The 27,696-nt window shown below is 49.8% G+C and overlaps 2 protein-coding genes across 4 annotated transcripts in view; both read right to left on the bottom strand.

Annotated features, from left to right (window-relative positions):
* Positions 1 to 18,891, bottom strand: part of LOC116957517 (uncharacterized) — a 98,872-nt gene extending 79,981 nt beyond the window's left edge. The window contains exons 1-3 of one of the 3 annotated variants that reach the window (XM_076056482.1): positions 18,127 to 18,891; positions 5,000 to 5,221; positions 92 to 266 (exon numbers count right to left, since the gene is read on the bottom strand). In XM_076056482.1, coding sequence (XP_075912597.1) covers positions 92 to 266; positions 5,000 to 5,221; positions 18,127 to 18,192 — 463 coding nt within the window. In that variant the 5' untranslated portion in view covers positions 18,193 to 18,891. The remainder of the gene's footprint in view (positions 1 to 91; positions 267 to 4,999; positions 5,222 to 18,126) is intronic. The other 2 variants (XM_032979722.2, XM_076056481.1) reach the window with 2 other exon arrangements.
* The window catches only part of LOC116957542 (uncharacterized), a 305,854-nt gene that overhangs the window by 245,783 nt on the left and 32,375 nt on the right, over positions 1 to 27,696 (bottom strand). The gene's annotated exons all lie outside the window — the stretch shown is intronic.

Here is a 27,696-nt window from a genome sequence, read left to right as displayed (position 1 = left end):
AGGGGAGGTGACTGGCTCTCTCGTTAGGTACAGTCGGTAGTGATCACAGTAGCAGTAGCGGAGAGACAGGGGAGGTGACTGGCTCTCTCACCGGGTTGCCCACACAGCTGACGCAGCGCCTTCACCCACGCGTGCATCTCGTGCGCCGAGTCGGCCTCCAGCACGTAGACTCGCTCCGGCGTGCGCAGGCCGAACACAAAGCCCAGGGGCGAGGGCGGCTCCACCGCGGTGCCTCCGCTCCTCTCGTGAGCCGCCACGTCCTCCCCCTGCGACCGAGTCGTCGGGAGTCGGAATCGGTGTTGGTTAGACTATGAACGAACTAATTAAACTTTTTTTTTTGCCAGGTGTGAGGCCCCACTGAGCTGCGTAGACATGGCCATCGCGTAACGATAGCTCAGCTAAGTTGGCTTTATCGTCCTCGTGTGGGAATGTACAGCAGCAGCAGCAGCAGCCAAATACTCTAAATGCGTGGCGTCGATTCTAAATGTGGAGGGAAAAACCGGAGGACCCGGAGAAAAATCCACACGATCACAGGGAAAGAGACACGCGAACTTCACATACAGAGTATTTGATCCCCTGCTGATTTTGTAAGTTTGCCCACTGACAAAGAAATGATCAGTCTATAATTTGAATGGTAGGGTTATTTGAACAGTGAGAGACAGAATAACAACAAAAAAATCCATAAAAACGCATGTCAAAAAATGTTACAAATTGATTTGCATTTTAATGAGGGAAATAAGTATTTGACCCCCTCTCAATCAGAAAGATTTCTGGCTCCCAGGTGTCTTTTATACAGGTAACGAGCTGAGATTAGGAGCACACTCTTAAAGGGAGTGCTCCTAATCTCAGCTTGTTACCTGTATAAAAGACACCTGTCCACAGAAGCAATCAATCAATCAGATTCCAAACTCTCCACCATGGCCAAGACCAAAGAGCTCTCCAAGGATGTCAGGGACAAGATTGTAGACCTACACAATGGTGGAATGGGCTACAAGACCATTGCCAAGCAGCTTGGTGAGAAGGTGACAACAGTTGGTGCGATTATTCGCAAATGGAAGAAACACAAAAGAACTGTCAATCTCCCTCGGCGTGAGGCTCCATGCAAGATCTCACCTCGTGGAGTTGCAATGATCATGAGAACGGTGAGGAATCAGCCCAGAACTACACGGGAGGATCTTGTCAATGATCTCAAGGCAGCTGGGACCATAGTCACCAAGAAAACAATTGGTAACACACTACGCCGTGAAGGACTGAAATCCTGCAGCTCCCGCAAGGTCCCCCTGCTCAAGCAAGCACATATACATGCCCGTCTGAAGTTTGCCAATGAACATCTGAATCATTCAGAGGACAACTGGGTGAAAGTGTAGTGGTCAGATGAGACCAAAATGGAGCTCTTTGGCATCAACTCAACTCGCCGTGTTTGGAGCAGGAGGAATGCTGCCTATGACCCCAAGAACACCATCCCCACCGTCAAACATGGAGGTGGAAACATTATCCTTTGGGGGTGTTTTTCTGCTAAGGGGACAGGACAACTTCACCGCATCAAAGGGACGATGGACGGGGCCATGTACCGTCAAATCTTGGGTGAGAACCTCCTTCCCTCAGCCAGGGCATTGAAAATGGGTCGTGGATGGGTATTCCAGCATGACAATGACCCAAAACACACGGCCAAGGCAACAAAGGAGTGGCTCAAGAAGAAGCACATTAAGGTCCTGGAGTGGCCTAGCCAGTCTCCAGACCTTAATCCCATAGAAAATCTGTGGAGGGAGCTGAAGGTTCGAGTTGCCAAACGTCAGCCTCGAAACCTTAATGACTTGGAGAAGATCTGCAAAGAGGAGTGGGACAAAATCCCTCCTGAGATGTGTGCAAACCTGGTGGCCAACTACAACAAACGTCTGACCTCTGTGATTGACAACAAGGGTTTTGCCACCAAGTACTGAGTCATGTTTTGCAGAGGGGTCAAATACTTATTTCCCTCATTAAAATGCAAATCAATTTATATCATTTTTGACATGCGTTTTTCTGGTTTGTTTTGTTGTTATTCTGTCTCTCACTGTTCAAATAAACCTACCATTAAAATTATAGACTGATGATTTATTTGTCAGTGGGCAAACGTACAAAATCACCAGGGGATCAAATACTTTTTTCCCTCACTGTACAGCAGGCGTCAGGGTGGGGAGTGATGACGCTGCATGTGATGACGCTGCGTGTGATGACGCTGCGTGTGATGACGCTGTGTGTGATGATGCTGTGTGTGATGACGCTGTGAGTGTTGACGCTGTGTGTGATGACGCTGTGAGTGATGACTCTGTGTGTGATGACTCTGTGTGTGATGATGCTGTGAGTGTTGACGCTGTGTGTGATGACGCTGTGAGTGATGACTCTGTGTGTGACGACGCTGTGTGTGATGACGCTGTGAGTGTTGATGCTGTGTGTGATGACGCTGTGAGTGATGCCGCTGTGAGTGATGATGCTGTGTGTGATGACTCTGTGTGTGATGACGCTGTGTGTGATGACGCTGTGTGTGATGACGCTGTGTGTGATGACGCTGTGTGTGATGACGCTGTGAGTGATGACGCTGTGTGTGATGATGCTGTGTGTGATGACGCTGTGTGTGATGACGCTGTGAGTGATGACGCTGTGTGTGATTACTCTGTGAGTGATGACGCTGTGTGTGATGACGCTGTGTGTGATGACGCTGTGAGTGATCACGCTGTGAGTGATGACGCTGTGAGTGATGACGCTGCGAGTGATGACGCTGCGTGTGATGACGCTGTGTGTGATGATGCTGTGTGTGATGACTCTGTGAGTGATGACGCTGTGTGTGATGATGCTGTGTGTGATGACGCTGTGAGTGATGACGCTGTGAGTGATCACACTGTGAGTGATGACTCTGTGGGTGATGACGCTGTGTGTGATGACGCTGTGTGTGATGACGCTGTGTGTGATGAAGCTGTGAGTGATGACGCTGTGTGTGATGACTCTGTGTGTGATGATGCTGTGAGTGTTGACGCTGTGTGTGATGATGCTGTGAGTGATGAAGCTGCGTGTGACGACGCTGTGTGTGATGACGCTGTGAGTGATGACACTGTGTAATGACGCTGTGAGTGATGACGCTGTGTGTGATGACGCTGTGTATGATGACGCTGTGTGTGATGATGCTGTGAGTGATGATGCTGTGAGTGTTGATGCTGTGTGTGATGACGCTGTGAGTGATGACGCTGCGAGTGATGACGCTGCGAGTGATGACGCTGTGTGTGATGATGCTGTGTGTGATGACGCTGTGTGCGATGACGCTGTGTGTGATGACACTGTGTGTGATGACGCTGCGTGTGATGACGCTTCGAGTGATGATGCTGTGTGTGATGACGCTGTGTGTGATGACGCTGTGTGTGATGACGCTGTGTGTGATGACGCTGTAAGTGATGATGCTGTGTGTGATGACGCTTCGAGTGATGACGCTGTTTGTGATGACGCTGTGAGTGATGACTCTGTGTGTGATGACGCTGTGAGTGATGACGCTGTGTGTGATGACGCTGCGTGTGATGACGCTGTCAGTGATGACTCTGTGAGTGATGACGCTGTGAGTGATCATGCTGTGAGTGATGACGCTGTGAGTGATCACGCTGTGTGTGATGACGCTATGTGTGATGACGCTGTGTGTGATGACGCTGTGAGTGATGACGCTGTGTGTGATGACGCTGCGTGTGATGACGCTGTCAGTGATGACTCTGTGAGTGATGACGCTGTGAGTGATCACGCTGTGTGTGATGACGCTGTGTGTGATGACGCTGTGAGTGATGACGCTGTGAGTGATCACGCTGTGTGTGATGACGCTATGTGTGATGACGCTATGTGTGATGACGCTGTGTGTGATGACGCTGTGAGTGATGACGCTTTGTGTGATGATGCTGTGAGTGATGACGCTGTGAGTGATCACGCTGTGTGTGATGACACTATGTGTGATGATGCTGTGTGTGATAACGCTGTGTGTGATGACGTTGCGAGTGATGACGCTATGTGTGATGACTCTGTGTGTGATGACGCTGTGTGTGATGACGCTGTGTGTGATGACGCTGCGAGTGATGATGCTGTGTGTGATGACTCTGTGAGTGATGACGCTGTGTGTGATGACGCTGTGTGTGATGACACTGTGAGTGATGACGCTGTGTGTGATGACGCTGTGTGTGATGACACTGTGTGTGATGATGCTGTGAGTGATGACGCTGTGTGTGATGACGCTGTGAGTGATGATGCTGTGAGTGATGACTCTGTGTGTGATGACTCTGTGAGTGATGATGCTGCGAGTGATGACTCTGTGAGTGATGATGCTGTGTGTGATGACTCTGTGTGTGATGACTCTGTGAGTGATGACGCTGCGAGTGATGACTCTGTGAGTGATGATGCTGTGTGTGACGACGCTGTGTGTGATGACGCTGCGAGTGATGACGCTGTGAGTGATCACGCTGTGAGTGATGACTCTGTGTGTGATGACGCTGTGAGTGATGACGCTGTGAGTGATGACGCTGTGAGTGTTGACGCTATGTGTGATGACGCTGTGTGTGATGACGCTGTGAGTGATGACGCTGTGTGTGATGACGCTGTGAGTGATGACGCTGTGTGTGATGACGCTGTGTGTGATGACGCTGTGTGTGATGACTCTGTGAGTGATGATGCTATGTGTGATGACGCTGTGAGAGATGACGCTGTGTGTGATGACGCTGTGAGTGATGACTCTGTGTGTGATGATGCTGTGAGTGATGACACTGTGAGTGATGACGCTGTGTGTGATGACGCTGTGTGTGATGACGCTGTGTGTGATTACTCTGTGAGAGATGACGCTGTGTGTGATGACGCTGTGTGTGATGACGTTCGTAAGTGCGGGACGTTCCTAAGTGCGGACGTTTGCAAGTACGGGGACTGCCTGTAAATCTCTACAAGATATTTCACAAAGTTGAGTTTGAGACCAACACCGCCCACCCCCCCGTCCACCACCCACCGGACTCGCCTGGGACGCGGCAGAGACGGCGGGGACCCCCCCCGCTCCCGGTCGGCGTTGGCCCTCGCGGGGGGCCCGCTGGGGGTCCCACGCGAGCGCCGAGCACTGCCGGAGGGGGATGCAGCGCAGCGGGCAGCGGGCGCGGGGCCCCTTGAAGTACTCGAGTCGGTCCGAGTCGCCCGTCAGGCGGCCGCTCTTCAGCACGAACCACCGCCGCTTCCACTGCCACGCACACAGCCACGCGCAGACACGCACAGACTCAATCTCACACACACACACAGACACAATCTCACACACACACACAGACACAATCTCACACACACAGACACAATCTCACACACACAGACACAATCTCACACACACACAGACACAATCTCACACACACACAGACACAATCTCACACACACACACAGACACAATCTCACAAACACACGTGCAGACACGCACAGACTCAATCTCACACACACAGCCACGCGCAGACACGCACAGACTCAATCTCACACACACACACACAGCCACGCACAGACTCAATCTCACACACACACAGACACGCACAGACTCAATCACACACACACACAGCCACGCACAGACTCAATCTCACACACACACACACACAGCCACGCACAGACACGCACAGACTCAATCACACACACACACACACAGCCACACACACACACAGCCACGCACAGACATGCACAGACTCAATCACACACACACACAGACACAATCTCACACACACACAGACACGCACAGACTCAATCTCACACACACACAGACACGCACAGACTCAATCTCACACACACACACAGACAGACACGCACAGACTCAATCTCACACACACACACACAGACAGACACGCACAGACTCAATCACACACACACACACAGCCACGCACAGACTCAATCTCACACACACACACACAGCCACGCGCAGACACGCACAGACTCAATCACACACACACACACAGCCACGCACAGACTCAATCTCACACACACACAGACACGCACAGACTCAATCACACACACACACAGCCACGCACAGACTCAATCTCACACACACACACAGCCACGCACAGACTCAATCTCACACACACACACACACAGCCACGCACAGACACGCACAGACTCAATCACACACACACACACAGCCACGCACAGACACGCACAGACTCAATCACACACACACACAGACACAATCTCACACACACACAGACACGCACAGACTCAATCTCACACACACACAGACACGCACAGACTCAATCTCACACACACACACAGACAGACACGCACAGACTCAATCTCACACACACACACACAGACAGACACGCACAGACTCAATCACACACACACACACAGACACGCGCAGACTCAATCACACACACACACACACAGCCACGCGCAGACACGCACAGACTCAATCTCACACACACACACACAGCCATGCACAGACTCAATCTCACACACACACAGACACGCACAGACTCAAACTCACACACACACAGACTCAATCTCACACACACACAGACACAATCTCACACACACACAGACACAATCTCACACACACACACAGCCACGCACAGACTCAATCTCACACAGACACAGCCACGCACAGACTCAATCACACACACACACAGACACGCACAGACACGCACAGACTCAATCACACACACACACAGCCACGCACAGACACGCACAGACTCAATCACACACACACACAGCCACGCACAGACACGCACAGACTCAATCACACACACACACAGCCACGCACAGACTCAATCACACACAGCCACGCACAGACTCAATCTCACACACAGACACGCACAGACTCAATCTCACACACACACAGACATAGGTCCCCCGTGTAGCCTTCAATGGAGCGTCTGGGCAAGTGCTGTCAGTATCGAGCAGAGTCTAACACAGGTGGCTAGATACAGATGGACGACATGCATAGACACAGGTCCAACGTGTAGCCTTCAAAGGAGCGTCGGAGCAAGTGCTGTTAGTGGCGCGTAGCACCTAACACAGACTCATAGATGCACACAGACTCGGACAAGCATGGACACAGACTCGCACACAAGGACAACAACCTCAACCACCATAACAGAAAAGACAAACATCCCCTGGAATAGCCTTAACAGACTGTTGGGGTCAAGTGCTGTTACCGAGCAGCACCGATGAAGACCGGCACGGCACACGAGGGGGTGGGTGGCCAGCACCGCGCCAGGCCGCCTTTGTCTCCGCAGTGCACATCGCACCAGGTACTGAGTTCAGACCAGTTCAGATCATCGCCACTGGCATTTGTGGCCGTGAGCGGGAGTCGAATTCGGGTGACTGGGTTCGTGGTGCAGCGCGTTGACCCACTGTGCCACTGTGTAAGAAACCAGCAGTTCCTTAGGAACTGCACTGTGGCCATCTTGTCCTAAAGTCTCCACCGATTGAAATGCCCAAATGCGACTGGCAGCTGTGGGAGAGAAACAACCGCTGGCTGGTTTCTACCCTCATTAGGGACTCATCGGTACAGAAGCAGCCACCGGTGCGTTCGCTGCGTGTTGGGAGATTTGTGCTTCGTATCCAGCAGGCCGTCCCGGTTAATTGCCGCAGGTTTCAATATAACTCTTAAGATGCAACAACACCCCGATTTACTCCCGCCCGCTGCATGTACTCTCGCTACGACGTACTCAACGTGGTGATACGTCCCCAGGTCCCCGAACAGAGCGCTCAAGATGATGTTTTTATTTATTTTATCGATTGCAGGGAACGGGGCGGCGGGTCGGCTTCCAGGAATCGGGGCCACGGCAGCTCCGGAAACTCTCTCTGACGTCACCGCGGCAGAAACACCGAGTCACTACCACCACCAACCACCACCACAGGCAAAGGTCCCCCGTGTAGCCTTTAACAGAACGTCGGGGCAAGTGCTGTTCGTAGTGACTACCAGCGCCTATGAATGCCGGCGCTGTGCCACACGAGCGGGGTGGTTGTGGCCAGAACCACGCCCGCCCAGCTGCCTTTAACAGAACGTCGGGGCAAGTGCTGTTCGTAGTGACTACCAGCGCCTATGAATGCCGGCGCTGTGCCACACGAGCGGGGTGGTTGTGGCCAGAACCACGCCCGCCCAGCTGCCTTTGTCTTCCCAGTGGTGCTGTTTACTACACACAGCACCAGGTGCTCATTTGAGTCTGAGTCGACCTAGGGGAGGCCCAGGACCCGTTCAGATAGTCGTCACTGGTGTTGGTGGCCGTGAGTGGGAATCGAACGTGGGTCGCCAGTTTTGTAGTGTACCGTGTCAACGACTGTGCCACCACCCCGCACCACCACCATCATGACGAGAGGCCGGCAGAAACCCACCAAGTGGCGTAACAACCCCACCTACACCCTCCACTGTTGTGTCAGGCTATGTGGACTCCCAAGGCCACGTGAAGTGTCGAAGGCTCTCTGCTGACAGGAGGTCACCGGACAGACCCTGGTGCCATGGGTTGACTGAGACGACTGGCAGATGCACCACCTGTGCCCCGACTATGCTTTAGCCACCCCAGCGCTCCGATTGTTGTTGTGAGTGTTGCTCCTATGCCCTCCATTGTTGCTGGAGGGCAACTGCCTCCAACTGCCCAGCAGCATCCTTCACGAACCTCCTCCACAGAGGCAGATCTTGACACTGTTGGCTCTATCAATCGGCAAGTAAACCCAGCTCCACATCCTCCTGTACCGCATCAGACATTCACTTCTCTACCTGGTGCCATTCCCATTTAGCCCCCTCTATCTGGCCAAACAGAAGTTGCTTGGGCATGCAGTGGCTGGGCATACGGGTTACATGACCCAGCCAATGCATCCTCACCTGCCAGAGGAGCTCATTGATGGGACTGTGTCCAGACCTATCAAGGATCTGTGCGCTCCTAACACAATCCAATCTGGTTAAACCCAGGATGGTTTGTAGGTCGGTTAGCTTGAATGTTTATAACGGGTGCAGATGTAACTTTAAAGGGGTTCACATTGTGCAAGCGTAGAGAAGGGAGGGCATGACTGTGGCCGAGAAGTCCCAAAGCTTTGTCTGGAGCAACAGGCTAGGTAGCTTCCACACAGCATTACACAGCCAATTCAATATAATGCCGCTCCAATTATTCGGAGTGAGACCTCCGCTGTCAAACTGGAGCTAGTCGTAAGCCACACAGGCCAGGTACAGAAACTTCTCCACAACTGCCCCATCACTCATGGGGCGTTGAGGGGGTGGAGTGTTTGGTGGTGCAAAATGCCCAGGCAGGTGCTTAGTTTTTGTGGGGCTAATGGTAAGGCCCCACTTCTAAATGGCATGCTCCAGGTTTATACACAATTTGGAATCACTAGCATTTAATGTAGCTGCTACAAAGTGTTTGCAACCAACCAGTTTCGTTTCTTGGCCATCTCCAATCTCTGTCACCATTTAAACTAATTGTAAACTGACCGAAAATGTTCAACACAATTGTTTTCATTGAGCTCTAATAACCTCTATTGAATATTAACCTCCCTATTTTATAAAGCACCTTTCATATCGATAAGTGGACCGATGAAGGGGATTCCACACAAACACCAAACCCAACTCGTGGAGTTGTCAAGGTTGGATGCTTTGCTGCTGCTGATATCTGCAGTCCGAGTCATTCAACCCTGACAAAGAGTTCCACAGCTCAATGGGCTTAACCCAATGGGGGAACACAACAGGGCCTCTGTAGCGATTCAATCACAACCAGAAGTACCCACCCAACGTCATGGACACGGCATTCGTGGCGTGGGCAGTCAGGAAGTAAAAACAAGCCCCTCTGATTGGTAACTTAACGGGGCCTGAAAGGCGATTGGTTAGATCTTGATTTAAAGCTTTCGTGACTGCAGGAATTCACAATCTTTGGGTCTTTCGGTAAAGTCGCGTAAACATAAATAATAGATCACGACGTTTCGATGGCAACACAATAAATCGTCTTCTCTCACCTGAAGACGATTGCTTGTGTTGCCAGCGAAAGGTCGTGATCTATTGCTATTTACGTGACTTGACTGAACGACCCAAAGAGTGTGATTGGTTAGAGTCAGGGAATTTAAGGTACTGGAGGAGAAATTCAAAAGGGAAAGACCGGGAACGGAGGATTATTGACAGGGAAGGATGGTTGAGATACGTTAGGAAACATGGGGAGGTGATTGGCTGCAGGGAATGCGGAAGGTCAAAGAACCTTCGGCAAAGGGGGCTTGAGGGATATATGTAAGTGGGGGGAAATGCGAGGAGAGAGTTCGGGACGCTTGGAGTGAAGGGAATCCTCGAATACCACGTGTCTTGTGCTGGATGAAAGACTCCTATTACAAGGGCTCCTCTACTCACGAACGAGTTAGGTTCCAGATGTCCGTTCGTATGTTGATGTGTTCATAAGTCAAACTTTACTCCTGTCCATTAGAAACGTGTTGTATGGCATGTGCACTGAACACAGAGAATGGCTTTACAAGTTGTACAGTCTCCTGCAGATGTATATGCCACTGATTCTTCATGTTCTGGAGATGTAGACACCACTGGTTCTTCACGTTCTAAAGATGTAGATGCCACTGGCTCTTCATGTTCTGCAGATGTAGATGCCACTGGTTCTTCAAGTTCTAAAGATGTAGATGCCACTGGTTCTTCACGTTCTGCAGATGTAGATGCCACTGGCTCTTCGTGTTCTGCAGATGTAGATGGCACTGGTTCTTCAAGTTCTAAAGATGTAGATGCCACTGGTTCTTCGTGTTCTGGAGATGTAGATGCCACTGGTTCTTCGTGTTCTGGAGATGTAGATGCCACTGGTTCTTCATGTTCTGGAGATGTAGATGCCACTGGCTCTTCATGTTCTGGAGATGTAGATGCCACCACCGCCATCTATTGCGTGGCGGTTGAACTTACAACTCTTGGTCCAAACAGCTGCAACTGGACATATGGACAGGTTTGTTTGTATCTCTGAAAGCTCAGAAAGTCGAATGTTCGTAAGTAGAGGAGTCCCTGTATTGAAGGCTGCTGCGTCCGGGTGTCACTGCACTTTGATAGGAGAATCATCCGAATCAGAATCGGCATTTAGGCTGCAGGAGAAATCTGACAAAGCTACAAAGCTCCATTTTACACAGGATGTCCAGTAGAATTATATACACGGAGTTCCAGTGTAACTAACTTAGGAATGATTACCATTGGTTTAATGGTGATAAACATTGAAATTACGTATTAAATAAGATGTTTATTTATGGGACCTTTTTGCCAGAATCCAAGATGATGAAAAAATAAGAATAGGTTTTAGCCTTTTTGGCAATAAATCAGTTTCAAAGATAATTGATATACTGTCAGAGCATGTTTATTTGCACGTTTTTCCACAAGTATGAGTGGTTCATGCAGAATTGATGCCTTGCAAAAAGGTATCCATTTGGTGTTTGACCATCTAACCACAACTCGTGTTTTAGTGCCAGAAAGGGTTAAACCTATTCTTATTTGTATATAAATAAGAATAACATGACATTTCTTCACTATGTTTATGTGATTAATATCTGTTTTAATTTATTTATGTTAATACTGTATAGTATGACATATTAACTTCAATATACATTGTCTTTGTTGATAATGTGAAAGGTAAGTTCCGAAGTGTTTATAGCGTGAAATGATAAGCTATGAAGTGTTTATAGCGTGAAATGATAAGCTATGATTTATTTATAGCGTGAAATGATAAGCTATGAAGTGTTTATAGTGTCAAATGGTAAGTTATGATTTATTTATAGTGTGAAATGGTAAGTTATGAAGTGTTTATAGCGTGAACTGGTAAGTTATGAAGTGTTTATAGCGTGAAATGATAAGTTATGAAGTGTTTATAGCGTGAAATGGTAAGTTATGAAGTGTTTATAGCGTGAAATGATAAGCTATGAAGTGTTTACAGCGTGAAATGACAAGCTATGAAGTGTTTATAGCATGGAATGATAAGCTATTAAGTGTTTACAGCGTGAAATGGTAAGTTACGATTTATTTATAGCGTGGAATGGTAAGCTATGAAGTGTTTATAGCGTGAAATGACAAGCTATGAAGTGTTTATAGCGTGAAATGATAAGTTACGAAGGCTGTGAACACATCCTCACAGTGCTAATGGTATAAGTTATTCACGATACGAAGTTTCGAGAGAAGCTCCAGGAACACATCTGCTTCGTATATCGAGGTTTTACTGTGAACCTATTACTCCTTCCCAGAGTGAGCACCAGATCACCAGATCATCAGCATACGTAACATGGTTAACCAATAGGGAGCCATCCCCTCGACCGCACCCGGGCGTCCATCAGCCTCCCATTGTATCTGTACCCGATGGAGATTCCTCCCGCAGAGCCATCAAACTAAGTGGTCAAAGATGATGTTAAATAAATGTGGGAGCCAGAGGGCATCCCTGTAGCGCCCCAAGGTGAATAGGGAATGAAACCGACTCCTGGCCACGTAGCTTTACCCAGCGGCCTGCCCGCCACCATGAAGGGCCTTAATGATTGTCAGCAGAGAGTCAGGGACTCCGAAAGCACGAAGAATAATCCAAAAGACCTATCCTATTGATGGTATTGTAGGCGCTGACCAGGTCAAAAAAGCAGAGATGTAGGTCCCGATGGCATTTCAAAACACACACACACACACGCTCTTGGCCATGCACGCAAACACACACGGGGCAGCCACAAAGCCACACGCAGAAGTTAATTATGAGTCAAGAGTGATTTTTTTGCTGAAACTACAAAATAAATCGACAACATCCACAGTGCATCACGCACTGTGGATGACGGGGCTGTTGGGGCAAGTGACGTTAGTGAGTAGACACATAGATACACTTAGACAAAGACACGCATAGACGCAGACTCACTCACAAAGACACACAGACACCACACCAAGATTACAATAGTACCAGACCACACCAACAACAACAACACTCCCAGACCCCATACCAAGACAACAACAACAACAGTCCCAGACTACAACAACAACAACAGTCCCAGACCCCACCAAGACAACAACAGTCCCAGACCACACCAAGACCACAACAACAACAGTCTTAGACCCCACACCAAGACTACAACAACAACAGTCCCAGACCCCACCAAGACAACAACAACAACAGTCTTAGACCCCACATCAAGACAACAACAACAGTCCCAGACCACACCAAGACCACAACAACAACAGTCTTAGACCCCACACCAAGACTACAACAACAACAGTCCCAGACCACACCAAGACAACAACAGCAGTCCCACACCACACCAAGACCACAACAACAGTCCCAGACCACACCAAGACAACAACAACAGTCCCAGACCACACCAAGACCACAACAACAGTCCCAGACTACAACAACAACAGTCCCAGACCCCACCAAGACAACAACAGTCTTAGACCCCACACCAAGACTACAACAACAGTCCCAGACCCCACGAAGACAACAACAACAGTCCCAGACCACACCAAGACAACAACAACAGTCCCAGACCACACCAAGACAACAACAACAGTCCCAGACCACACCAAGACCACAACAACAACAACAGTCTTAGACCCCACACCAAGACTACAACAACAACAGTCCCAGACCCCACCAAGCCAACAACAACAACAGTCTTAGACCCCACACCAAGACAACAACAACAACAGTCCAGGACTACAACAAGACAACAACAACAACAGTCCCAGACTACACCAAGACAACAACAGCAGTCCCACACCACACCAAGACCACAACAACAGTCCCAGACCACACCAAGACCACAACAACAGTCCCAGACCACACCAAGACAACAACAACAACAGTCACAGACCACACCAAGACAACAACAACAGTCCCACACCACACCAAGACAACGACAACAACAACAGTCTTAGACCACACACCAATACAACAGTCCCTTAATTACATTGCCCATGAACATCGATCTATCGATGACACACTGGGTGGTAAGGTTCAAAGTTACAAATCACAAATGATCAAAAACGTGCCGGGCTGCTGCTGCTATTTGTACATTCAGGCACCGATCTTCTGCTTCGGGAACATTTTCCCAAGGAAGGATTTTACTACGTCAGGGAAACAGATCTTGTTACAAAAACAGAATGAGAGTCAGTATTCAGACTGCAGTAGGAGGAATCCGATCAGCTATAAAGCTCTTTTTCACAGATGTCCAGTAAAAAAACGGTGGTGGTGGTGGCTGCAACGGGCAAAGAATGTCACCGATTCCAAGTAGCGTTCCCGAGAGGCATCACCGACGGATATCGAAACAGCAACAGCCATGACGAACACCGTACAGAGGGAGCTCCTCCTCATTGGGATACAATCCCAGGCGAGCCCGCCAACGTGACGACTGAACGACTACAACAAAAACACACCACACTCGACGCTCGTTTGGTACGGCAGCCAAAACTTGGGAGACGAACTACACGAGACACGGTGCACCTGTAGTGTAGTGTGTAGTAGTGTAGTGTATAGTAGTATATAGTAGTGTAGTGTGTAGTAGTGTAGTGTATAGTAGTATATAGTAGTGTAGTGTGTAGTAGTGTAGTGTATAGTAGTGTAGTGGTGTAGTGTATAGTAGTGTAGTGGTGTAGTATATAGTAGTGTAGTGTGTAGTAGTGTAGTGTGTAGTAGTATATAGTAGTGTAGTGTGTAGTAGTGTAGTGTATAGTAGTATATAGTAGTGTATAGTAGTGTAGTGTGTAGTGTATAGTAGTATATAGTAGTGTAGTGTGAGTGTAGTAGTGTATAGCAGTATATAGTAGTATAGTGTGTAGTAGTGTAGTGTATAGTAGTATATAGTAGTGTGGTATGTAGTAGTATATAGTAGTGTAGTGTATAGTAGTATATAGTAGTGTGGTGTATAGTAGTGTAGTGTGTAGTAGTATATAGTAGTGACGTGTATAGTCGTGTAGTGTGTAGTAGTATATAGTAGTGTAGTGTATAGTAGTGTAGTATGTTGTAGTGTAGTGTATAGTAGTATATAGTAGTGTAGTGTATAGTAGTGTAGTGTGTAGTAGTGTAGTAGTATATAGTAGTGTAGTATATAATGTAGTAGTGTAGTAGTGTAGTGTATAGTAGTATATAGTAGTGTAGTGTATAGTAGTGTAGTATGCAGTAGTGTATAGTAGTATATAGTAGTGTAGCAGTGTAGTGTATAGTAGTATATAGTAGTGTAGTGTATAGTAGTGTAGTGTGTAGTAGTGTAGTGTATAGTAGTATATAGTAGTGTAGTGTATAGTAGTGTAGTGTAGTAGGGTATAGTAGTGTAGTGTATAGTAGTGTAGTGTGTAGTAGTGTAGTGTGTAGTAGTGTAGTAGGGTATAGTAGTATATAGTAGTGATGTGTATAGTAGTGTAGTGTAGTAGGGTATAGTAGTATATAGTAGTGATGTGTATAGTAGTGTAGTAGGGTATAGTAGTATATAGTAGTGACGTGTATAGTAGTGTAGTGTAGTAGGGTATAGTAGTATATAGTAGTGACGTGTATAGTAGTGTAGTGTATAGTAGTGTAGTGTGTAGTGTAGTGTATAGTAGTATATAGTAGTGATGCGTATAGTAGTGTAGTAGGGTATAGTAGTATATAGTAGTGTAGTGTATAATAGTGTAGTATAGAGTAGTGTAGTGTATAGTAGTGTAGTGTGTAGTAGTGTAGTGTGTAGTAGTGTAGTGTGTAGTAGTGTAGTGTATAGTAGTGTAGTGGTGTAGTGTGTAGTAGTGTAGTGGTGTAGTATATAGTAGTGACGTGTATAGTAGTGTAGTGTAGTAGGGTATAGTAGTATATAGTAGTGTAGTGTATAGTAGTGTAGTGGTGTAGTATATAGTAGTGTAGTGTATAGTAGTGTAGTGGTGTAGTATATAGTAGTGTAGTGTATAGTAGTGTAGTGGTGTAGTATATAGTAGTGTAGTGTATAGTAGTGTAGTAGTGTAGTAGGGTATAGTAGTATATAGTAGTGTAGTGTATAGTAGTGTAGTGGTGTAGTATATAGTAGTGTAGTGTATAGTAGTGTAGTGGTGTAGTATATAGTAGTGTAGTGTATAGTAGTGTAGTGGTGTAGTATATAGTAGTGTAGTGTATAGTAGTGTAGTGGTGTAGTATATAGTAGTGTAGTATATAGTAGTGTAGTGTATAGTAGTGTAGTGGTGTAGTATATAGTAGTGTAGTGTATAGTAGTGTAGTGTATAGTAGTGTAGTGTATAGTAGTGTAGTGTATAGTGTAGTGTAGTATATAGTAGTGTATAGTAGTGTAGTGGTGTAGTATATAGTAGTGTAGTGTATAGTGGTGTAGTATATAGTAGTGTAGTGTATAGTAGTGTAGTGTATAGTAGTGTAGTGTATAGTAGTGTAGTATATAGTAGTGTAGTATATAGTGGTGTAGTTTGTTTAACACGTAGGCGTTCGCGACCAATATCCATAAGAGGGTTTTGGGGGTTAGATCGTTTAAATATCTAAATGTGTCACTAAACCCCGCCACAGCCAACTAGTAAGGGCTGTAAACATTACATGCCAATTCGTCACTGGTAAAGCACGCCTGATGAAACACACAACCGGTGTGCCGTACTAGTATACTACACTATACACTACACTGTACACTACACTACTATACACTACACTACTATACACTACTATACACTACACTATACACTACACTATACACTACACTATACACTACTGCTGTACTAGTACACTACACTATACACTACACTATACACTACAGTATACACTACACTATACACTACATTATACACTACACTATACACTACACTATATACTACACTATACACTACACTACTATACACTACACTATACACTACACTATACACTACTGCTGTACTAGTACACTCCACTATACACTACACTATACACTACTGCTGTACTAGTACACTCCACTATACACTACACTATACACTACTGCTGTACTAGTATACTACACTATACACTACACTATACACTACACTATACACTACTGTTGTACTAGTATACTACACTATACACTACACTATACACTACACTCCACTATACACTACACTATACACTACTGTTGTACTAGTATACTACACTATACACTACACTATACACTACACTATACACTACTGTTGTACTAGTATACTACACTATACACCACACTATACACTACACTCCACTATACACTACACTATACACTACTGTTGTACTAGTATACTACACTATACATTACACTATACATTACACTATACATTACACTATACACTACACTCCACTATACACTACACTATACACTACTGCTGTACTAGTACACTCCACTATACACTACACTATACACTACACTATACACTACTGCTGTACTAGTATACTACACTATACACTACACTATACACTACACCATACACTACACCATACACTACTGTTGTACTAGTATACTACACTATACACTACACTATACACTACACTATACACTACTGCTGTACTAGTATACTACACTATACACTACACTATACACTACACTCCACTATACACTACACTATACACTACTGCTGTACTAGTATACTACACTATACACTACACACTACTGCTGTACTAGTATACTACACTATACACTACACTATACACGACACGATACTATACACTACACACTACTGCTGTACTAGTATACTACACTATACACTACACTATACACTACTGCTGTACTAGTACACTACACACTACACTATACACTACACAATACACTACTTATGTACTAATATACTACACTATACACTACACTATACACTACACTATACACTACACTATACACTACACTATACACTACACTATACACTACACACCACACTATACGCTACACTATACGCTACACTATACTATCCACTACACGCGACACTACACACTACATTATACACTACTACACTATACACTCCACTACACACTCCACTATAAATTACACGATACACTACACTATACACTACACTATACACTAGTGCTGTATTAGTAAGTGTGGGTTTAAGGCGACGTAAATGTGGGTTTGAGGCGTCGTAAGTGTGGGTTTGAGGCGTCGTAAGTGTGGGTTTGAGGCGACGTAAGTGTGGGTTTGAGGCGTCGTAAGTGTGGGTTTGAGGCGACGTAAGTGTGGGTTTGAGGCGACGTAAATGCGAGTCGTGGTGTTACTCACGGCACGGCAGAGCGTCTTCTCGGAGGGAGATTTGCGTAGCCAGCCGCTCATCAGCTCGTCACTCATGGTGGTGGTGGTGGTGGAGACACGGGGTGGAGACACGGCGTGGAGACACGGCGTGGAGCCTCGTTGAGACACGGGAGATTCGGGAGACGCAGGGAGACAGGGAGACAGTCCCCGTGTGAGACACGTGGGGAGACAGGGAGACACGTGGTGAGACAGGGAGACACAGAGGGAGACAGGGAGACACAGAGGGAGACAGGGAGACAGTCCCCGTGTGAGACACGTGGGTAGACACAGAGGGAGACAGTCCCGTGTGAGACACGTGGGTAGACAGGGAGACACAGAGGGAGACACAGAGACACCGAGGGAGACAGGGAGACACGTGGTGAGACAGGGAGACACCGAGGGAGACAGGGAGACACGTGGTGAGACACAGAGACACTGAGGGAGACAGTCCCCGTGTGAGACACGTGGTGAGACAGGGAGACACAGAGGGAGACAGGGAGACACGTGGTGAGACACAGAGACACAGAGGGAGACAGTCCCCGTGTGAGACACGTTGTGAGACAGGGAGACACAGAGGGAGACACCGAGGGAGACACGTGGTGAGACAGGGAGACACGTGGGGAGACAGGGAGACACCGAGGGACACAGTCTCCGTGTGAGACACGTGGGGAACTCTGCGAGTCGCTGTTGCAACTCGCGCACTCCGAGACGCCACGGAGACTCCGCCCCCTACCCAGGCTCCGCCCCTACCCAGACTCCACCCACACCCAGACTCCACCCCCTACCCAGACTCCACCCCCTACCCAGGCTCCGCCCACACCCCCCTCACCCCATAGAACCCCACTCCCTTCATCCCCCGCACCTCATCTAACCCCACCTGACCTCATCTAACCCCACCTCCTCACCTCATCTAACCTCACACTCTCACCTCATCTAACCCCACATCCTCACCCCACCTCATCTAGCCCCACCCCCTCACCTCATCACCCCCTCTCCTCATTTAGCCCCACCTCCTCACCTCATCTAGCCCCACCTCCTCACCCTTCACCTCCTCACCCTTCACCTCCTCACCCTTCACCTCCTCACCCCTCACCACCCCTCTCTGTATGCGAGTTCGTTGCGGTCGGAAACGCGGGGGGTAAGGGGGGGAGAGGGGGGGGGCGAAGAGGGGGAAACTCCCTCGCTGTGTAGACACACAGCTGGGCCTTCTGTATACACACAGCTGGGCCTTCTGGAGACACACAGCTGGGCCTTCTGTAGACACAGCTGGGCCTTCTGTAGACACACAGCTGGGCCTTCTGTAGACACACAGCTGGGCCTTCTGTAGACACACAGCTGGGCCTTCTGTAGACACACAGCTGGGCCTTCTGTAGACACACAGCTGGGCCTTCTGTAGACACACAGCTGGGCCTTCTGTAGACACACAGCTGGGCCTTCTGTAGACACACAGCTGGGCCTTCTATAGACACACAGCTGGGCCTTCTGTAGACACACAGCTGGGCCTTCTGTAGACACACAGCTGGGCCTTCTGTAGACACACAGCTGGGCCTTCTGTAGACACAGCTGGGCCTTCTGTAGACACAGCTGGGCCTTCTGTATACACACAGCTGGGCCTTCTGGAGACACACAGCTGGGCCTTCTGTAGACACAGCTGGGCCTTCTGTAGACACACAGCTGGGCCTTCTGTAGACACACAGCTGGGCCTTCTGTAGACACACAGCTGGGCCTTCTGTAGACACACAGCTGGGCCTTCTGTAGACACACAGCTGGGCCTTCTGTAGACACACAGCTGGGCCTTCTGTAGACACACAGCTGGGCCTTCTGTAGACACACAGCTGGGCCTTCTATAGACACACAGCTGGGCCTTCTGTAGACACACAGCTGGGCCTTCTGTAGACACACAGCTGGGCCTTCTGTAAACACACAGCTGGGCCTTCTGTAGACACAGCTGGGCCTTCTGTAGACACGCAGCTGGGCCTTCTGGAGACACAGCTGGGCCTTCTGTAGACACGCAGCTGGGCCTTCTGGAGACACACAGCTGGGCCTTCTGGAGACACAGCTGGGCCTTCTGGAGACACAGCTGGGCCTTCTGTAGACACACAGCTGGGCCTTCTGTAGATACACAGCTGGGCCTTCTGTAGACACACAGCTGGGCCTTCTGTAGACACAGCTGGGCCTTCTGGAGACACAGCTGGGCCTTCTGGAGACAGATGGGCCTTCTGGAGACACACAGCTGGGCCTTCTGGAGACACACAGCTGGGCCTTCTGTAGACACAGCTGGGCCTTCTGTAGACACACAGCTGGGCCTTCTGGAGACAGATGGGCCTTCTGGAGACACACAGCTGGGCCTTCTGGAGACACACAGCTGGGCCTTCTGTAGACACACAGCTGGGCCTTCTGTAGACACACAGCTGGGCCTTCTGTAGACACGCAGCTGGGCCTTCTGTAGACACAGCTGGGCCTTCTGGAGACACAGCTGGGCCTTCTGTAGACACAGCTGGGCCTTCTGTAGACACAGCTGGGCCTTCTGGAGACACACAGCTGGGCCTTCTGTAGACACACAGCTGGGCCTTCTGTAGACACACAGCTGGGCCTTCTGTAGACACACAGCTGGGCCTTCTGGAGACACAGAGCTGGGCCTTCTGTAGACACACAGCTGGGCCTTCTGTAGACACACAGCTGGGCCTTCTGGAGACACACAGCTGGGCCTTCTGTAGACACAGCTGGGCCTTCTGTAGACACACAGCTGGGCCTTCTGTAGACACACAGCTGGGCCTTCTGGAGACAGCTGGGCCTTCTGTAGACACGCAGCTGGGCCTTCTGTAGACACACAGCTGGGCCTTCTGTAGACACGCAGCTGGGCCTTCTGTAGACACGCAGCTGGGCCTTCTGTAGACACGCAGCTGGGCCTTCTGTAGACACAGCTGGGCCTTCTGTAGACACAGCTGGGCCTTCTGTAGACACAGCTGGGCCTTCTATAGACACAGCTGGGCCTTCTGTAGACACACAGCTGGGCCTTCTGTAGACACACAGCTGGGCCTTCTGTAGACACAGCTGGGCCTTCTGTAGACACAGCTGGGCCTTCTGGAGACACAGCTGGGCCTTCTGGAGACACACAGCTGGGCCTTCTGTAGACACACAGCTGGGCCTTCTGTAGACACACAGCTGGGCCTTCTGTAGACACACAGCTGGGCCTTCTGTAGACACACAGCTGGGCCTTCTGTAGACACACAGCTGGGCCTTCTGTAGACACACAGCTGGGCCTTCTGTAGACACACAGCTGGGCCTTCTGTAGACACACAGCTGGGCCTTCTGTAGACACACAGCTGGGCCTTCTGTAGACGCGCAGCTGGGCCTTCTGTAGACACACAGCTGGGCCTTCTGGAGACACACAGCTGGGCCTTCTGTAGACACAGCTGGGCCTTCTGGAGACACACAGCTGGGCCTTCTGTAGACACGCAGCTGGGCCTTCTGGAGACACAGCTGGGCCTTCTGGAGACACACAGCTGGGCCTTCTGTAGACACACAGCTGGGCCTTCTAGAGACACACAGCTGGGCCTTCTGGAAACACACTGCTGGGCCTTCTGTAGACACACAGCTGGGCCTTCTGGAGACACACAGCTGGGCCTTCTGTAGACACACAGCTGGGCCTTCTGGAAACACACAGCTGGGCCTTCTGGAAACACACAGCTGGGCCTTCTGTAGACACACAGCTGGGCCTTCTGTAGACACACAGCTGGGCCTTCTGGAGACACAGCTGGGCCTTCTGTAGACACAGCTGGGCCTTCTGTAGACACAGCTGGGCCTTCTGTAGACACAGCTGGGCCTTCTGTAGACACACAGCTGGGCCTTCTGTAGATACACAGCTGGGCCTTCTGTAGACACACAGCTGGGCCTTCTGTAGACACAGCTGGGCCTTCTGTAGACACAGCTGGGCCTTCTGTAGACACACAGCTGGGCCTTCTGTAGATACACAGCTGGGCCTTCTGGAGACACAGCTGGGCCTTCTGTAGACACACAGCTGGGCCTTCTGTAGACACAGCTGGGCCTTCTGTAGACACACAGCTGGGCCTTCTGTAGACACACAGCTGGGCCTTCTGTAGACACAGCTGGGCCTTCTGTAGACACACAGCTGGGCCTTCTGTAGACACACAGCTGGGCCTTCTGTAGACACAGCTGGGCCTTCTGTAGATACACAGCTGGGCCTTCTGTAGACACACAGCTGGGCCTTCTGTAGACACAGCTGGGCCTTCTGTAGACACACAGCTGGGCCTTCTGTAGACACACAGCTGGGCCTTCTGGAGACACAGCTGGGCCTTCTGTAGACACACAGCTGGGCCTTCTGTAGATACACGCAACTGCGTGCGTAACGTTACACACACGGCGTTATGTCGTACGCTGAATACACACGCAGCTGCGCGTTATATCGTCGTCGGCCGGGGGTGAATGTGAGCTCCCTGTAGTGGGCAGGAGGCGCGCTGGTGGCTGTACAGGCCGACGGCCCTTGACTGTCGTGGCAGTCGGAGCCTCCTGAGTGGGGGACCCGTCCGAGACGGCGACCTTTCTGCCTCTCCGCCTTGCTCTTGACGCTTTGAGCCCCGCGCGGTCTGACACTTTCAGCTGCCTCATTGTCTGTAGCAGCAGCAGCAGCAGCCCTGAGTGTCGTTACCCGCTGCTTCGCTTGCTGTTTGAGCTGCGCCTCGAAGCGCCTGCGAGGTCCCAACTCCTCGCGTCTCGCCCCCAACTCCTCGCGTCTCGCCCCCAACTCCTCGCGTCTCGCCCCCAACTCCTCGCGTCTCGCCCCCAACTCCTCGCGTCTCGCCCCCAACTCCTCGCGTCTCGCCCCCCCCCCCCCGTGACAGAGCTCGCTGTAGGGGGGGCGGCCGCGGCTTTGTGCACCCTGCGGTCCTCCATGCGCGAGACGTGGCCAGCCCAGCGCAGCTGACGAAGGCAGCGGCGGCGGCGGCAAGACGGATTCACTGCCGAGTTGTCTGAGCTCTCTCTTCCAGGGACCCTGTTGTTTGTGGCTGAGTCCCTCCCGTCTGATGTCCAACGGTGGCACGCGGGCATCGCCCGTGCGAACGCTCCGTCGGCCTGAGCTGTTTGCTGTACAGGGACCTAGAGGGCTCTGAGTCGTACAGGAGGGTGGTTCATCTTCTTTTTGGTTATTTCGGTAAAGTCACCAACACGTAGAATGAGAATAAAAGAATACAATTAAACAATAAAATTCTCACGACGTTTCGGCCACAAACACAAGTGGCCTTCTTCAGGTGAAAGGAGCAGGCCTGTCGGGACGACAGAGCTACAATTGTGGCTCTGTCGTCCCGAAGAAGGCCACTTGCGTTGTGGCCGAAACGTCGTGAGAATTGTATTGTTTTATTTTTATTATTTTATTCTCATTCTACGTGGTGGTGACTTTACCGAAAGAACCAAAGAAGATGAATCCTTGCAGTCACGAAAGCTTTAAATCGAAGGGTGGTTGTTATTACAACTGCCCTGTATGTTGTGGAGTGACTCAGGCAGCCAGCTTTGGTGGCACATGTTGCTTATGTCGTTTATTGTGGAAATTCGGTCAGTTCCTATGATCACCGTTACATTGCTTTTGTGGCTTTATTTTGGTGATTTCGAAAAGTTTCTTGGTTTGGCCATGTTTTCATGATCTAAGTTGTCTTGTGGTTGTTGTTGTTGTTTGACTTGCATCCCACTGGGATTTTTGCACACAGCGTTGGTGTACGGTGCTTTTTCTGGAATATTTTGATGGGTTTTTTTTTCCCCTGGATTTTCTGTTCGCACAGTCACACATAGTCACCTCAAGATGTTTTCTTGGTCGTGTTTTTGTTTGTTGCGGTTGCACCCGATTCAAGAGCCGAAAGGCTCACAGGGCTGTACCGAATAAATGAAACTGAAACTGTATCTTTGTGGTGAGGCGAAATGAGTTGTACTGCCAGACGCGCTTGTGGAGCCTAGCCAAAGAAGCAGGTTGCCTTGGCAAGTCTGTTATCAATCTCCTTGGTAATGGATATTACACTGCCCGGGTATGTGAACTATTCCACTGCGTTGAGATAGGTGTTGTCCATGGTGAGTGATGGTGGTGTGTACACTCCACGAGGTGGAAGCTGGTATAATATGTCTATTTTATTGAGGCTTATGGTCAGGCCAAAAGCATTATCTGCCTCAGAGGTAGGGCCTTCTCTGTGTGTGCAATAAGTGCGCAATCATCTGCAAAGAGCAGTTCCAGAACATTTCTCTCCATGGTTTTGGTCTTGGCAAAGAGACGCCAAAGGTTGAAAAGACTGCCATCGCTCCGGAATGGGATGTAGAGGCTTTCTGTCAGCCCCTCATTTGCCTCCTGAAACACCATCAGGCTGAAGAATATGGCCAAGAGTGTAGGTGCCCGCACGCGACCTTGCTTGATCCCATTGTTGATGGGGAAGCTGTCCGTGAGGCCTCCGTTGTGTTTAACCCCGTGGTCTTCTGTCCGACGTGGAGTTGCTGCAGGATGGTACGGAACTTTGGGAGGACAGCCCAGTTTGGACAGCCAGAGACCATCACGACTGACTGTGTCAAAGGGCTTGTTGAGGTCAATGAATGCAGCATAGAGGCCCATATTCTGTTTCCTGCACCTTTCTAGTAACTGTCTCAGGACAAAAAAAAAACACGTCTGCTGTTCCGCTCCCTGACCCGAAGCCGCATTGGCTTTCAGGGAGGACTTCTTCGGCAATGGTGGACACTAATCTGTCCAGTAGGACCCTGGACAGAATTATGCCTGAGATAGAGAGAAGGGTGATTCCATGGTATTTGGAGCAGTCAAATTTCACCCCATTGTTCTTCTCTACGGAGACAATCACTGCATCCCATAGATCTTGGGGTATTGGCTCCCTTCTCCCAGCAAGACGAGAAATGGTCTGCGAGGCTGTCCGGCAGTGCATCTCAAGGCTGGGATCCCATCGATACACCAGGCGCCTTGTGTGATTTGAGTTTGTTGATGGCAGATGCAACCTCTGACCTGTTGTGGTGTGTCCAGTTCAGTCCTCACTTCGTGCTGTTGGATCTTGGCTATGGATGCTTTTTAGGCTGTCCGCTTGTCTGCGAAGAGATCGCTTAAGTGTTGTGACCAGCTTGCTTGTCTGTCACAAGGGTTGTACCGTCTGATAATCTTAGGAGGTCCTGCGTCTGATGCGAGGGTCCATATACTGAGCGTTGGGCTTCATAGAATGCTCGTGTCCCCCATGTCTGCATACAGCTGTCTCCTTTCTGCGAGGTCTGTCCACTATTTGTTTTGAGGAGTCTCAGCTTTGTTTGCAAGGTTTTGCATGCAGCGCTGTATGCAGCTTTTGTGGCTCGCTCATGGGGACAGGCACGTAGTCTGGAATGACAGGATCGTTTAGTCTGGAGGAGTGATTAGATTTCCGGATCGCTCTCATCGAATCAATCTTTGTGTTTCGATTTCCGGATCGCTCTCATCGAATCAATCTTTGTGTTTCATTTTTGAGAAGCTAACCACCTCCGCAGCTGTGTCCTGCAGAGCCGTTTTATGTCGCCACTGCTCTTCAGGGTCTGCATCCATGCCTGGGTCTCAATGTTTACTGAGCCTGGTCTTCAGCTTGCTCTGGAATTCCTCCCTGAACAGGGAGAGGTTCTCTAATTCTTTCCTGGGTGGAAGTTTGATTCTGAGGGTGACTTTTTCTCTGACCAATCTGTGGTCTGGATAGCAGTCAGTGCTGGGCAAGACTCTGGTGTGTAGTATGTCCCTAAAATGCTTCCTTGACGTCTTGATCAGCCTGTAAGGTTGGTGCATGAACACTTATTATGGTGGCAAATTGGTTACCCTGGATGGGTAGCCGTAGTGACATTAGACGGTATGAGTGGCTAATTGGAAGGCTCAGGAGCTTGCCAGCGATGGTGTTCTTCATCATGAGGCCAATGCCTGATAGGCGTCTCTCCCCTTTGTCTTTCCCTGACCAGAACAGAGTGTAGCTCGCCCCGTGTTCAGTCAGGGATCCCTGCTGCGATGTTAATGTCAAGTCTGGCAAGCTCCCTTGTCATCCGAGTCCATCATCGTGCAAACATTTCAGCATGCTAATTTTTAGAAGTTTGGTTCCTTTCTTTCTGTCCGCGTAAAGAGATGCCCGTTGGCCACAGTAAGCCAGCCGGGTGAGTTGAGGCAAGCTGTGTTTAGGCCACCTCTTCTAGGCGTCTCTCCATCAGGAGCAAGCAGTGCTGTCCCTAGAAAAGGTTGCTTGACCCCTCGTGGTGCTGCTGGATGTTGTTGTTGTTGATGCCTCTGGCCAACAGTCGAACGAACAATACGGCCGAGCTGCCTACATGCTGGTGCTATCTTGCACCTACCACTTCCGCCTTTCCCCTATCACTGTAGGACTTTCCTTATCCTCCCGCCTGCGCTAGAGTTTAGTTAAAGCGCACACCCATCCCACTTTTAAGGCACACGCTTACTCCACAGTGGCTCAGCGAGCTAAGACGGCTGCGGCAACCACAGAGCTGTAGGTTTTTTATTGGGAGTGGCCTTCTCCTTGGTGAGTTGCCGCATTAAGCTATAGAGCCCCACCTGCCCAGGGGGTCAGGGGCGTTATACTTTGACCGTACTTAGTCTGGGACCTCCCAGTCGACCTTACCGCCATGGGAAACCCAACCAGGAGCATAACTCCCGACGGCGTCACTCTCAGGATCATTAGACCACTCCAGTCTTTCCACCACGCTGTGTGTTATGCACACACATTGTGTTATATATGTTACTGTGTTTTATATATACCGTGTCATATATATACACTGTTATATATACACTGTTAAGCGACGTCCTTGATCCTCGTTGAGATGCCCTCGACGGGGGCAACTCGGCTGCCATTTCACAGAAGGCAGCAAAGCCATCGCCACTGCCCGCGGGCAGCGCTGATTGACGTCCAGTCGCTCCGCCATCGACTGCCCTTCATTTAATAATTTGTTTCCGCCAGCGGCGATTGGTTGGCTTTTAAGCGGCGATTGGTTGGCTTTTAAGCGGCGATTTCTCACCAATGCCGACTTGGCGGGATGGCCGGCGGCGGACGCGCTGAAAGCGCTGCCGGCCGCCCTCGACGACGGCGCCTTGGCGGCGTTCCTCGCCATTCCGCCGTGCGAGAGGTCCACCCTCATGCAGGCGTTGTACCAGATGGCCGCTGTTTTCGAGCCTCCGCCGAACACCGGTCAGAAGTTCGCCGCGAGACGGAAAGGGGATGGCGAGTCGGCCCTCGCCTGCCGAAGAGCTCTCTTGGCGCTGGCGAAGGCAGCGTTCCCGAAAATGCACGACGGCCTTGACCCCTTGGTCCTCGAGAAGATGCTGGGACTCCCCAAAGACCTCCGCACTGTGATCCCCGCCGAGGACGGAGAGGGGTCTCGAGAAGATGCTGGGACTCCCCAAAGACCTCCGCACTGTGATCCCCGCCGAGGATGGAGAGGGGTCTCGAGAAGATGCTGGGACTCCCCAAAGACCTCCGCACTGTGATCCCCGCCGAGGATGGAGAGGCGTCTTGAGATGCTGGGACTCCCCAAAGACCTCCGCACTGTGCT

Source organism: Petromyzon marinus, chromosome 76 (assembly GCF_048934315.1).
Source record: "Petromyzon marinus isolate PM22_M1 ecotype Great Lakes invasive population chromosome 76, UKy_Petmar_22M1.pri1.0, whole genome shotgun sequence".
Lineage (NCBI taxonomy): Eukaryota > Metazoa > Chordata > Hyperoartia > Petromyzontiformes > Petromyzontidae > Petromyzon > Petromyzon marinus.
Note: the sequence above shows the minus strand (reverse complement) of the source record. Positions and strands in the feature narration are given on the sequence as shown.